General features: G+C 40.6%; 1 protein-coding gene across 1 annotated transcript in view; it reads left to right on the forward strand.

The window, feature by feature from the left end:
• Positions 1 to 14,331, forward strand: part of TGFB2 (transforming growth factor beta 2) — a 235,785-nt gene that overhangs the window by 173,410 nt on the left and 48,044 nt on the right. Inside the window, exon 2 of the mRNA XM_053712505.1 lies at positions 5,777 to 5,940. Coding sequence (XP_053568480.1) covers positions 5,777 to 5,940 — 164 coding nt within the window. The remainder of the gene's footprint in view (positions 1 to 5,776; positions 5,941 to 14,331) is intronic.

Below are 14,331 nucleotides of genomic sequence, written 5' to 3' on the forward strand. Positions count from 1 at the left end.
CTGTTCCCTGAAGTAGTCACTTGTGATGCTGCATTGTGTGGTAAAATGTAATATTGCACAAGAGATTTCTTGTGCAATACGGCCTCCTGCTCTTGTGTAACCAATCATGTGCAAGTAGGGCATGTAAATCTCCCCAAACAAGCAAGTGTCAGGGTGATTCATCTCGTTACATCTGAGGTGGCAGAGAGGCAAATGAAGTAGTGTCTGCTTCTTACATTTGTGGCTGCAGGCGCGCTAATGCAAGATTCAGCTTAAAACATTTTACCCTTTATTGGTTTGGAAAAAAAAAAACCACATAGGCCTAGATTTAGAGTTTTGTCGGTAACGACCCGCGTAGCTAACGCTGGCTTTTTTCTGGCCGCACCTTTTAAATACCTCTGGTATTGAGAGTTCACAGAATGGCTGCGTTAGGCTCCAAAAAGGGAGCGTACAGGCATATTTACCGCCACTGCAACTCTCGATACCAGAGTTGCTTACGGACGCGGCCAGCTTCAAAAACGTGCTCGTGCACGATTCCCCCATAGAAAACAATGGGGCTGTTTGAGCTGAAAAAAAACCTGCAAAAAAGCCGCGTTCAGCTCCTAACGCAGCCCCATTGTTTCCTATGGGGAAACACTTCCTACGTCTGCACCTAACACTCTAACATGTACACCGAGTCTAAACACCCCTAACCTTACACTAATTAACCCCTAATCTGCCGCCCCCGCTATCGCTGACCCCTGCATATTATTTTTAACCCCTAATCTGCTGCTCCATACACTCCCGCCACCTACATTATCCCTATGTACCCCTAATCTGCTGCCCTAACATCGCCGACCACTATATTATATTTATTAACCCCTAATCTGCCGCCCCCAATGTCGCCTCCACCTAACTACACTTATTAACCCCTAATCTACCGACCGGACCTGAGCGCTACTATAATAAATGTATTAACCCCTAATCCGCCTCACTCCTGCCTCAATAGCCCTACAATAAGTAGTATTAACCTCTAATCTGCCCTCCCTAACATTGCCGACACCTAACTTCAAGTATTAACCCCTAATCTGCCGACAGGAGCTCACCGCTACTATAATAAATTTATTAACCCCTAAAGCTAAGTCTAACTTTAACCCTAACACCCCCCTAAATTAAATATAATTTAAATCTAACGAAATAAATTAACTCTTATTAAATAAATTATTCCTATTTAAAGCTAAATACTTACCTGTAAAATAAACCCTAATATAGCTACAATATAAATTATAATTATATTATAGCTATTTTAAGATTTATATTACAGGTAACTTTGTATTTATTTTAACCAGGTACAATAGCTATTAAATAGTTAAGAACTATTTAATAGCTAAAATAGTTAAAATAATTACAAAAATACCTGTAAAATAAATCCTAACCTAAGTTACAATTAAACCTAACACTACACTATCAATAAATTAATTAAATAAAATACCTACAATTATCTACAATTAAACCTAACACTACACTATCAATAAATAAATTAAATACAATTCCTACAAATAAATACAATTAAATAAACTAACTAAAGTACAAAAAATAAAAAAGAACTAAGTTACAAAAAATAAAAAAATATTTACAAACATTAGAAAAAATTACAACAATTTTAAACTAATTACACCTACTCTAAGCTCCCTAATAAAATAACAAAGACCCCCAAAATAAAAAAATGCCCTACCCTATTCTAAATTACAAAAGTTCAAAGCTCTTTTACCTTACCAGAACAGGGCCCTTTGTGGGGCATGCCCCAAAGAATTCAGCTCTTTTGCCTGTAAAAAAACACATACAATACCCCCCCCAACATTACAACCCACCACCCACATACCCCTGATCTAACCCAAACCCCCCTTAAATAAACCTAACACTAAGCCCCTGAAGATCTTCCTACCTTATCTTCACCTCGCCGGGTATCACACCGATCGGTCCTGGCTCCAAAATCTTCATCCAACCCAAGCGGGGGCTAGACATCCATCATCCGGCGGCTGAAGAGGTCCAGAAGAGGCTCCAAAATCTTCATCCTATCCGGGAAGAAGAGGCGATCCAGACCGGCAACCATCTTGATCCAAGCGGCATCTTCTATCTTCATCCGATGAGGACCGGCTCCATCGTGAAGACCTCCAGCGTGGATCAATCTTCTTCCGACGACGTCCAACTGAAGAATGACGGTTCCTTTAAGGGACGTCATCCAAGATGGCGTCCCTCGAATTCCGATTGGCTGATAGGATTCTATCAGCCAATCGGAATTAAGGTAGGAGAATTCTGATTGGCTGATGGAATCAGCCAATCAGATTCAAGTTCAATCCGATTGGCTGATCCGATCAGCCAATCAGATTGAGCTCGCATTCTATTGGCTGTTCCGATCAGCCAATAGAATGCGAGCTCAATCTGATTGGCTGATCGGATCAGCCAATCGGATTGAACTTGATTCTGATTGGCTGAACCGTCATTCTTCAGTTGGACGTCGTCGGAAGAAGATTGGAGGTCTTCACGATGGAGCCGGTCCTCATCGGATGAAGATAGAAGATGCCGCTTCAGGGGCTTAGTGTTAGGTTTATTTAAGGGGGGTTTGGGTTAGATTAGGGGTATGTGGGTGGTGGGTTGTAATGTTGGGGGGGGTATTGTATGTGTTTTTTTACAGGCAAAAGAGCTGAATTCTTTGGGGCATGCCCCGCAAAGGGCCCTGTTCAGGGCTGGTAAGGTAAAAGAGCTTTGAACTTTTGTAATTTAGAATAGGGTAGGGCATTTTTTATTTTGGGGGTCTTTGTTATTTTCTTAGGGGGCTTAGAGTAGGTGTAATTAGTTTAGAAAAAAATTACAACAATTTTAATGTTTGTAAATATTTTTTTATTTTTTGTAACTTAGTTCTTTTTTATTTTTTGTACTTTAGTTAGTTTATTTAATTGTATTTATTTGTAGGAATTGTATTTAATTAATTTATTGATAGTGTAGTGTTAGGTTTAATTGTAGATAATTGTAGGTATTGTATTTAATTAATTTATTGATAGTGTAGTGTTAGGTTTAATTGTAACTTAGGTTAGGATTTATTTACAGGTAATTTGTAATTATTTAACTATTTTAGCTATTAAATAGTTCTTAACTATTTAATAGCTATTGTACCTGGTTAAAATAAATACAAAGTTGCTTGTAAAATAAATATTAATCCTAAAATAGCTATAATATAATTATAATTTATGTTGTAGCTATATTAGGGTTTATTTTACAGGTAAGTATTTAGATTTAAATAGGAATAATTTATTTAATAAGAGTTAATTTATTTCGTTAGAATAAAATTATATTTAACTTAGGGGGGGGTTAGGGTTAAAATTAGCTTTAGGGGTTAAAAAATTTATTAGAGTAGCGGTGAGCTCCGATCGGCAGATTAGGGGTTAATACTTGAAGTTAGGTGTCGGCGATGTTAGGGAGGGCAGATTAGGGGTTAATACTATTTATTATAGGGTTATTGAGGCGGGAGTGAGGCTGATTAGGGGTTAATAACTTTATTATAGTAGCGGTGCGGTCCGGTCAGCAGATTAGGGGTTAATAAGTGTAGGCAGGTGGAGGCGACGTTGAGGGGGGCAGATTAGGGGTTAATAAATATAATATAGGGGTCGGCGGTGTTAGGGGCAGCAGATTAGGGGTACATAGCTATAATGTAGCTGGCGGCGTGCGGACGGCAGATTAGGGGTTAATAATAATATGCAGGGGTCAGCGATAGAGGGGGCGGCAGATTAGGGGTTAATAAATATAATATAGGGGTCGGCGGTGTTAGGGGCAGCAGATTAGGGGTACATAGGGATAACATAGTTGGCGGCAGTGTACGGAGCGGAAGATTAGGGGTTAAAAATTTTTATAGAGTGGCGGCGATGTGGGGGGGCCTCGGTTTAGGGGTACATAGGTAGTTTATGGGTGTTAGTGTACTTTAGAGCACAGTAGTTAAGAGCTTTATGAACCGGCGTTAGCCCAGAAAGCTCTTAACTACTGACTTTTTTCTGCGCTGGAGTTTTGTCGTTAGATTTCTAACGCTCACTTCAGACACGACTCTAAATACCGGAGTTAGAGAGATCCCATTGAAAAGATAGGATACGCAATTGACGTAAGGGGATCTGCGGTATGGAAAAGTCGCGGCTGAAAAGTGAGCGTTAGACCCTTTCCTGACTGACTCCAAATACCGGCGGTAGCCTAAAACCAGTGTTAGGAGCCTCTAACGCTAGTTTTCACGGCTACCGCCAAACTCTAAATCTAGGCCTTATACTTTAATGCAGTGTATTTATGTTTGCCCCCTTTAATTCAGACCAAACCCAAGCACTTTTGCGCTGTGCACAGCAAAATGGTTTTTTTTTTTGGAATACACACTATGGGCCAGATTACACGTGGAGCACAAAATATCGCGTTAGCTAAAGCAATATTTGCACTCCACTTTGTAATACCAGCATACGAGCTCGCGTTCGCATTGCTGGGAAGCAGTACGCTCACGAGAGAGCGCTTCCATAAGCTCCTATGGGATCCTCATTCTAATGCCATCACAGACCAAGAGATAAGTATATGACTATATACATATATATTTACGTTGCGGTCTATGGGAACACACAGCTGTAAAGGCACTTTTCAGTGCCTTTTTTTTTCTAACACCCCACTCCGACCAACTTTAAAGCTCCAAAACTGCCTAGTGCAGTTTTTTTAATTTAAAAAGAAAAAAAATTCTACATTTGTTTAAAATAAAAAACTATAATGCCCTCTCTTCTGGTTAATTTTCAGAACTCAAACTGTCCAGATTGTTCCTGGACAGGTAGCAACCCTTATTGCATTTAATAACACCATTTATTGGTGGTATGAAGATTGACTGCTAAGGAATGTGTTTAATTTTTAACTTCAACTAGATTTAAGCACAGTGCGGATCAGGTCCACAAGACCTCGCTGAATGCGGAGAGCAATACGCTCTACGTATTCAGCATTGCACCAGCAGCTCACAAGAGCTGCTGGTGCAACGCCGCCCCCTGCAGACTCGCAGCCAATCAATCACCAGCAGGGAGGTGTCAATCAACCCGATCGTACTCGATCTGGTTGAATTGTGGCGATTCCTGTCAGTCTGCTCAGAGCATGGCGGACAGGGTTATGGAGCAGCTGTCTTTAGACCGCTGCTTCATAACTGCTGTTTCTGGCGAGTCTGAAGACTCGCCAGAAACACGGGCCCACAAGCTCCATACGGTGCTTGATAAATGGGCCTCTATATGACCAAGCACCAATTTTTAATTTTCTCCTGTGAATCAGAGTTTGGGTAATGGGAAAGATAAGTTTGTAAAATACTATCAGTAGCGCCCATAATCAGAGGGTCTCAGATTTCCACACACACAAACAACTAAAGACACAGAACGAAGAAAAATTGAAAATAGGAGTAAATTAGAAGGTTGCTTAAAATTGCATGCTCTATCTGACTCACGAAAGAAAACATTTGGGTTCTGTGTCACTTTAAAGCCATAGTACTAGGATATTTTGCCCATGCATAAGAGCACTGTGAGTATCACTGTCCTCAGACATTACTGAGAATATTTTGTTAATCTCTAGTAATCTTCTATTTCTGTAATTGCAGACACATGTTTTTTTTTCTGCCTAAATTAATTATACTGAATTGGCCCTTGTAACTGGATCATTTTCAAACAAATTCATTTCTGTTTCTTGAGGGTATCATTGTGTTGTGCTGCTTAATTGAACAATGATTTTTTTTTTGTTTAGCATTTTTAAAATATATACTAATTTTTTACAGATGTCATCCCACCAAACTATTACAGTCCATACTTCAGAATCGTAAGATTTGATGTCTCTGCTATGGAGAAAAACGCTTCTAATTTGGTGAAGGCAGAATTTAGAGTATTTCGTTTACAGAATTCCAAGGCACGGGTATCGGAACAACGAATAGAACTATATCAGGTAAAATTATATATTAGTTTTCAGTTTATATGTTCATTTATAATATGTTGGGCATAACTTTTATACAATGAACATGGTGTCTGATAAATATATAATTCCTTGAAAAAATGTGGGTAAATCAAGGTGTTAAAAGGAACAACTTTTTTGTCATAAATTGTAATTTTTTTGGTGCATATTGATATTGTAAATAACACCTAATTATGGTGAGAACACTAAAGGGGCATGGAAAGGAAAATGAAACTTTCATGATTCAGATATGGGCCCTGTTTACTGAAAGCCATGCGGACAAGGTTCTCATAGGTCGTCAATACTCCAGTAACCCGCTTGCTTGCTCTACTGCAAAGTGTCCCTGGAATTTTTTTTGAAATGTTGGCAACTATGGGTTCTCATTCTCAACTTGATAACCTGTCTGCACAGCTTCACAATGAATTGGCAGCAGACCCTGTATGTCCGCTGCTCATATGTAGCATTATACACTTAAGCAACTCTTTAATGCTGCCCCTTTAAAGGGACACTGAACCCAAATTTTTTCTTTCATGATTCAGATAAAGCATGAAATTTTAACCAACTTTCTAATTTACTCCTATTGTCAAATTTTCTTTATTCTCTTGGTATCTTTATTTAAAATGCAAGAATGTAAGTTTAGATGCCGGCCCATTTTGGTGAACAAGCAAAATCCACCAATAAAAAAGTGCTGTCCAGAGTCAGGCAATTTTAATCTGCCACCTCAGAGGTCTGATAACTGCTGCCTTTTACATTGTACAAGTGCAAACTTTTCCTGCAAGGGCTCAAAAGCACCTTACACTGCTTAGTACTGCTGAGCCCATAGTGTACAATTTAAAAGCAAAATTTTACAAAGTTATTTCTCTCTCTTTCCCTCTCCCTCTCTCTCTCTCTCTCTCTCTCTCTCTCTCCCCCTCTCCCTCGTTATTTTTCTCTCTCTCTTTCTTTCCTTCTCTCTCTATCTTCCTCTCTCATTATCTCTTTCTCTCTCTCTTTCTCTATCTTCCTCTCTCATTATCTTTCTCTCTCTCTCTCTCTCTCTCTCTCTCTCTCTCTCTCTTTCTCTCTCTTTCACTCTCGTTTGTTCATTTTGAATTTCGAATGTTTGTACATTCTAACATTTGTTTTATGTATTAGTATTTCTAATGCTCCCTGTATTATGTGACAGACATAAACCAATCACAGACTAGTACATGTATACCCTGTGCGCTTGTGCACATGCTCAGTAGGATCTTGTTCCCCAGAAAGTGTGTAAATAAAAAGACTGTGCAAAATGTGATAATGGAAGTTAATTGGAAAGTGTCTTAAAACTGCTTCTTTATCTGAATCATAAAAGTGTATTTTGACTTGAGTGTCCCTTTAATTAATGCATTTTAAAGCTCCTCCTTCTGTTTGTTTTTGTGGTTACTTTACGACTCTTCTTGGTGATGAAAGTATTAACACGGATTACCCTGCATTATTTTCTCTAGTGCACTTAAAATGTCCATAACAAAAATGCAATAAAAGACTTTGACAAGAGAGGTTATTTTGAAGATCAATGCTTTATTTTGTATGATTTAAACAAAAAGCTTTGATATAAATGTTATCAGAGAAGGTTCAGTATTATCGGGGTCATTTCATTAGATAACATTGTGAAGCCTAACACTGCCTGAATGGCATTTCTTTATTATATTGACTTCTACTACTGATTAATTTAATGGGACAGAAAACTCTAAACATGCCAACAGTGCATATGAAAGAGCATCATTTAAACAAAAAAACATGAAACTTTCATGATTTAGATAGTGCATACACTTCTAAGAGACTTTTCAATGTAATTCCATTATCAAATGATGCACAGTTTCTATTTTTATATACACACTGAGTCACCAGCTACTACTGAGCATGTGCAAGAGATCAAATTGTATATATGTATGAATCTGCTATTTGCTGATGGCTGTCACATGAAACAGGGGACCTGCAAATTCAGTTCTTCAAACTTATTTGAGAGGGACAGTCCCTAATTCTCAGCTCTGTTCCTCTGAGAGAACCAAATGCCCCTATTTGCATAATTTAATTAAGTCCTGCCCATAGACCACCCAGACACACCCATGAACTGCCCAGACACACCCATGAACTGCCCAGACACACCCATGAACTGCCCAGGCATAATCATGAACTGCCCAGACACAACCATGAACTGCCCAGACACACCCATGAACTGCCCAGACACACCCATGAACTGCCCAGACACACCCATGAACTGCCCAGGCATAACCATGAACTGCCCAGGCATAACCATGAACTGCCCAGACACACCCATGAACTGCCCAGACACACCCATGAACTGCCCAGACAAAACCATGAACTGCCCAGACACAACCATGAACTGCCCAGACACACCCATGAACTGCCCAGACACACCCATGAACTGCCCAGACACACCCATTAACTGCCCAGACATAACCATGAACTGCCCAGACACACCCATGAACTGCCCAGACACAACCATGAACTGCCCAGACACACCCATGAACTGCCCAGACACACCCATGAACTGCCCAGACACACCCATGAACTGCCCAGACACCACCCATGAACTGCCCAGACATAACCATGAACGCCCAGACACAACCATGGAACTGCCCAGACATAACCATGAACTGCCCAGACACAACCATGAACTGCCCAGACACAACCATGAACTGCCCAGACACACCATGAACTGCCCAGGACATAACCATGAACTGCCCAGACACACCCATGAACTGCCAGACACACCCATGAAACTGCCCAGATACACCCATGAACTGCCCAGACATACCCATGAACTGCCCAGACACACCCATGAACTGCCCAGACATAACCATGAACTGCCCAGACACAACCATGAACTGCCCAGACATAATCATGAACTGCCCAGACACAACCATGAACTGCCCAGACACACCCATGAACTGCCCAGACACACCCATGAACTGCCCAGACACACCCATGAACTGCCCAGACACACCCATGAACTGCCCAGACATAACCATGAACTGCCCAGACATAACCATGAACTGCCCAGACACAACCATGAACTGCCCAGACACACCCATGAACTGCCCAGACATAACCATGAACTGCCCAGACACACCCATGAACTGCCCAGACACAACCATGAACTGCCCAGACACACCCATGAACTGCCCAGACACAACCATTAACTGCCCAGACACACCCATGAACTGCCCAGACACAACCATGAACTGCCCAGACACAACCATGAACTGCCCAGACATAACCATGAACTGCCCAGACACACCCATAAACTGCCCAGACACACCCATGAACTGCCCAGACACAACCATGAACTGCCCAGACACAACCATGAACTGCCCAGACACACCCATGAACTGCCCAGACACAACCATGAACTGCCCAGACACAACCATGAACTGCCCAGACATAACCATGAACTGCCCAGACACACCCATGAACTGCCCAGACATAACCATGAACTGCCCAGACACACCCATGAACTGCCCAGACATAACCATGAACTGCCCAGACATAACCATGAACTGCCCAGACACAACCATGAACTGCCCAGACACACCCATGAATGCTGCCCAGACATAACCCATGAACTGCCCAGACACACCCATGAACTGCCCAGACATAACCATGAACTGCCCAGACACACCCATGAACTGCCCAGACACAACCATGAACTGCCCAGACACACCCATGAACTGCCCAGACACAACCATGAACTGCCCAGACACACCCATGAACTGCCCAGACATAACCATGAACTGCCCAGACACACCCATGAACTGCCCAGACACAACCATGAACTGCCCAGACACAACCATAAACTGCCAAGACATAACCATGAACTGCCCAGACACAACCATGAACTGCCCAGACACAACCATGAACTGCCCAGACACAACCATGAACTGCCCAGACACACCCATAAACTGCCCAGACACAACCATGAACTGCCCAGACACAACCATGAACTGCCCAGACATAACCATGAACTGCCCAGACACAACCATGAACTGCCCAGACATAACCATGAACTGCCCAGACATAACCATGAACTGCCCAGACATGCCCTCAAACTACACAAACACACCCATTATACTGCCTACCATCCACAAGTGACCCACCCCCTATTGACATGGTCCTATTTACAAAATGGTAAACCCCCTGAACCTCCTGAGTTTTTAATGCCTAGCCACAAATGGTAGAAGGTATTGTCTTTTTGTTATGCACTTGTTGATTATGCAGTTGTACAGTATTTAATTGTCCTTTAAAACAGTTAACAGAAAATGCAAGTGTGACTCACTGGCTGCTTAGCTGATCTCCTACTTCTTTATTAGTGGACAGTAATGTGCCTCATAAGCATAATAACAAAACTAAACAAAATAGATCTTTTTCTACAGTTACAGGTATATCCATTTCACAAAAACTTAAAACTTGTAGTAAAGTTTAAAATGCTGTCTTTAAGATACAGCAACACTTTAACATGTTTAGATTTACCTGCAGCAACAGGTGTGGCGTCATAATAAGGGTTCTATTTATAAATCTGCATATTTTTTTTAAAGTTTTGGTTGCTGGCTTCCTTTAGCAACCCTGCAACAGCAAGGTAAGATACAGTGGTCAGAAGACTTCTGCTTTCTGTGGCATACTGATCCATTTAAGATGATTGTCAAGCCCTGATTGTGTGAGAGCAGGACCGTCTTTAACACAGGGCAAAAGGGGCAGCTGCCCAGGGCCCAGTCTCTGTTGAGGGGCCCAAGAGTATGGTTCATACCAGACTGCTGATGTGACATGGGGAACACACACATTCAGTCCTAATACTGTCACAGTCAAAAGTACTCTGCTTATATATTATTTTTTTAAAAAAACTGTGCCAGACCGTGCCGGTGTCACGTGACATGCCAAGCTATTGCCATGTGCTGTTTTAGATGTGCACTGTGCAGCACTGAATGCAAAGCCCTATCTCGGCCACTGCATCAGAAAAGGTCCTACTGCGGTTATCACTGTTACCAGGTAACTGCTCTGGTTGTTTGGATTGTTTCTGGGTAGGGCTGACTGTAGGCGCATGCAGCTGGAACGGCAGGCACGTGAGGATTTGAGCATCTGTGCAGCTGCATACACTGCTCTCTTCAGTCTTGAGGCTGTATGACACATCTCACACTGTAGCCATGCAGCCTTGGACAGACAGCATCCAGTCTACTGGTCCCCTTAGCCCTGCTCTTTCTGCTGTGGCCCTAAGATCAACTAACTGAAGTTTGTTAGGGGAACAGTGCTTTGTAGAAAGGTGTCAGTGGGAAGAATAAGTGAGTGCACACACGCCCCTCCCCATGCAGCATTGTCTAGTGCAGGGTGAGAGGGAATTCCTAGCAAAGAAGCGACATGTGCTGCTGTGGCTGATGTATAGTGTCATGCTGATACTTCACACATTAATGTAAGGTTTATTTTTATAGTTTTTATTTTCTCTCTGTCTCAGATTTTACAGCTTCCCATAGTAGTTCTGCTGTTCCAGTCAGTAAACTTATATTTGTCTGCACCTCCATGCTTCCTCCTCAGTCTTTACCTTGCTTTGCTCCTGTTGGCTGCCCTAAATCTCTTTAACCAGCAAATCTCACACCAGAATCACATTCAAAAGAATATTAAATGAATCCACAGTGGAGGAATTTATATATTTATTTACTTATTAGTACTGCTTAGGTCCAGTTTCACATATTGCAATTTATTTCATTTTTTTTAAATGATTAGCCCAGCAGTGGATGATCCACCGCTGGGTAATAATAATAATAATAATAATAAAAAATTTTTTTTGATTTAGTTGTTTTTTGGGATGTTGGGGTGGAGAGTGAAATTGCATGGGGTGGGAGGGGGGCCCAAGAACATTTTTGCCCAGGGTCCAGTCAATATTAAAGACGGCCCTGTGTGAGAGCATGAGGCGTGGATGCACAAGTGCTTTCTTCTGCATGTTAACTTCCTGCAGCAGATTCTTCCTTGATCCCAACAAATGCAAAAGGACAGGTTAAAGGGATAGTAAAGTCCAAATTAAACTTTCATGATTCAGATAGGGCATGCAATTTTAAACTTTCTAATTTACTTTTATCATCAAATTTGATTTGTTCTCTTGGTATTCTTAGTTGAAAGTAGACACATTTGCTTTTTTCTAAGCCCTTTAAGGCCGCCTCTTATCTGAATGCATTTGACAGTTTTTCACAGCTAGAGGGTGTTAGTTCATGTGTGTCATATAGATAACATTGTGCTCACAGAGTTATTTAAGAGTCAGCACTAATTGCTTGAAAGGCAAGTCTGTCAAAATATCTGAAATAAGGAGGCCGTCTGCAGAAGCTTATATGCAAGGTAATTACAGAGGTAAAAAGTATCCAAACTATAATTGCATTTGTAACGCGTCCGTCGGTGTCGCCAGTTGCGCACACAAGGAATATTGGCAGTGCGAGGCAGCCAAAAGAATGTGAAGCTGCATCCAGATGGATTCCGAAAATGGCAGGGTGGTGAAATACCCTGCCATTTTTGGAATCCACCGGGATGCAGCAAAGGCAAACGGAGCATTACAAAAAAACAAACAATCCGCCCGCAATAAGTATTAAAAAAAAGAAAAAAGTATTAAAACAAAAAAAACAACAACTACCTAATAAAATAATTAACCCCTAAATCTGACAACCCCAACATTGTAAACTACCTAATACATTTAATAACCCCTAAACCGCCATTAACCCACATCGCTAATTAACCTAATAAACCTATTAACCCCTAAACCACCAAACCCCACAATGCAAATAACTAATCACTAAGCCCCCTAAGTTAACACCCCCTAAATGAACCCCATTACATAAATTAAAATAATCCTAAATTACAATTAAAATAAAAAATTTAACATTACTTTAAAAATAAACGCCTAGATTACGAGTTTTGCGTTAGAGGCTATGCAGCGCTAATGAGCAGTTTATGCTCACCGCTCACTTACAGACAGTGCTGGTATTACGAGTTTTTACAAACCAGACAAGAAGTGAGCGTTGAGCAAAATTTTGCTTATTACCGCACTCCAATACCAGCGCTGCTTATGTTAGCGGTGAGCTGATGTAACGTGCTAGTGCCCAATTTCCCCAAAGGAATCAACGAGGAGAGCCGGCTGAAAAAAAGTCTAACACCTGCAAAAAAGCAGTGTAAAACTCCTTAACGCAGCCCCATTGATTTCTATGGGGAAATACATTTTATGTCTACACCTAACACCCTAACATGAACCCTAATCTAAACACCCCTAATCTTACACTTATTAACCCCTAATCTGCTGCCCCCGACATCACCGCCACCTACATTATAATTATTAACCCCTAATCTGCTGATCTTCAAGGGGTTAGTGTTAGTTTTTTTAAGGGGGTATTGGGTGGGTTTTAGAGTAGGGTTGGTTGTGTGGGTGGTGGGTTTTAATGTTGGGGGGATTTGTAATTTTTTTTACAGGTAAAAGAGCTGATTACTTTGGGGCAATGCCCCACAAAAGGCCCTTTTAAGGGCTATTTGTAATTTAGTGTAGGGTAGGGCTTTTTTATTTTGGGGGTGCTTTTTTATTTTGTTAGGGGGATTAGATTAGGTGTAATTAGTTTTAAAATCTTGTAATTTGTTTATTATTTTCTGTAATTTAGTGATTTTTTTTTTTGTACTTTAGATAATTTTATTTAATTGTATTTAATTGTATTTAATTTAGGGAAATAATTTAATTATAGTGTAGTGTTAGGTGTAATTGTAACTTAGGTTTTATTTTACAGGTAACTTTGTATTTATTTTAGCTAGGTAGTTATTAAATAGTTAATAACTATTTAATAACTATTCTACCTAGTTAAAATAAATACAATCTTGCCTGTAAAATAAAAATAAACCCTAAGATAGCTACAATGTAACTATTAGTTATATTGTAGCTATCTTAGTGTTTATTTTATAGGTAAGTATTTAGTTTTAAATAGGAATTATTTAGTTAATGATAGGAATTTTTATTTAGATTTCTTTGAATTATATTTAAGTTAGGGGGTGTTAGGGTTAGGGTTAGACTTAGATTTAGGGGTTAATAACTTTAGTATAGTGGCGGTGACATTGGGGATGGCAGATTAGGGGTTAATAAATGTAGGTAGGTGTCGGCGATGTTAGGGACGAAGATTAGGGGTTAATAATATTTAACTAATGTTTGCGAGGCGGGAATGCGGTGGTTTAGGGGTTAATATGTTTATTATAGTGGCGGCGATGTCCGGTTCGACAGATTAGAGGTTAAAAATTTTATTTTAGTGTTTGCGATGTGGGAGGGCCTCGGTTTAGGGGTTAATAGGTAGTTTATGGGTGTTTACTTTTAGCACTTTAGTTAAGAGTTTTATGCTA

Source organism: Bombina bombina, chromosome 4 (assembly GCF_027579735.1).
Source record: "Bombina bombina isolate aBomBom1 chromosome 4, aBomBom1.pri, whole genome shotgun sequence".
Classification (NCBI taxonomy): domain Eukaryota; kingdom Metazoa; phylum Chordata; class Amphibia; order Anura; family Bombinatoridae; genus Bombina; species Bombina bombina.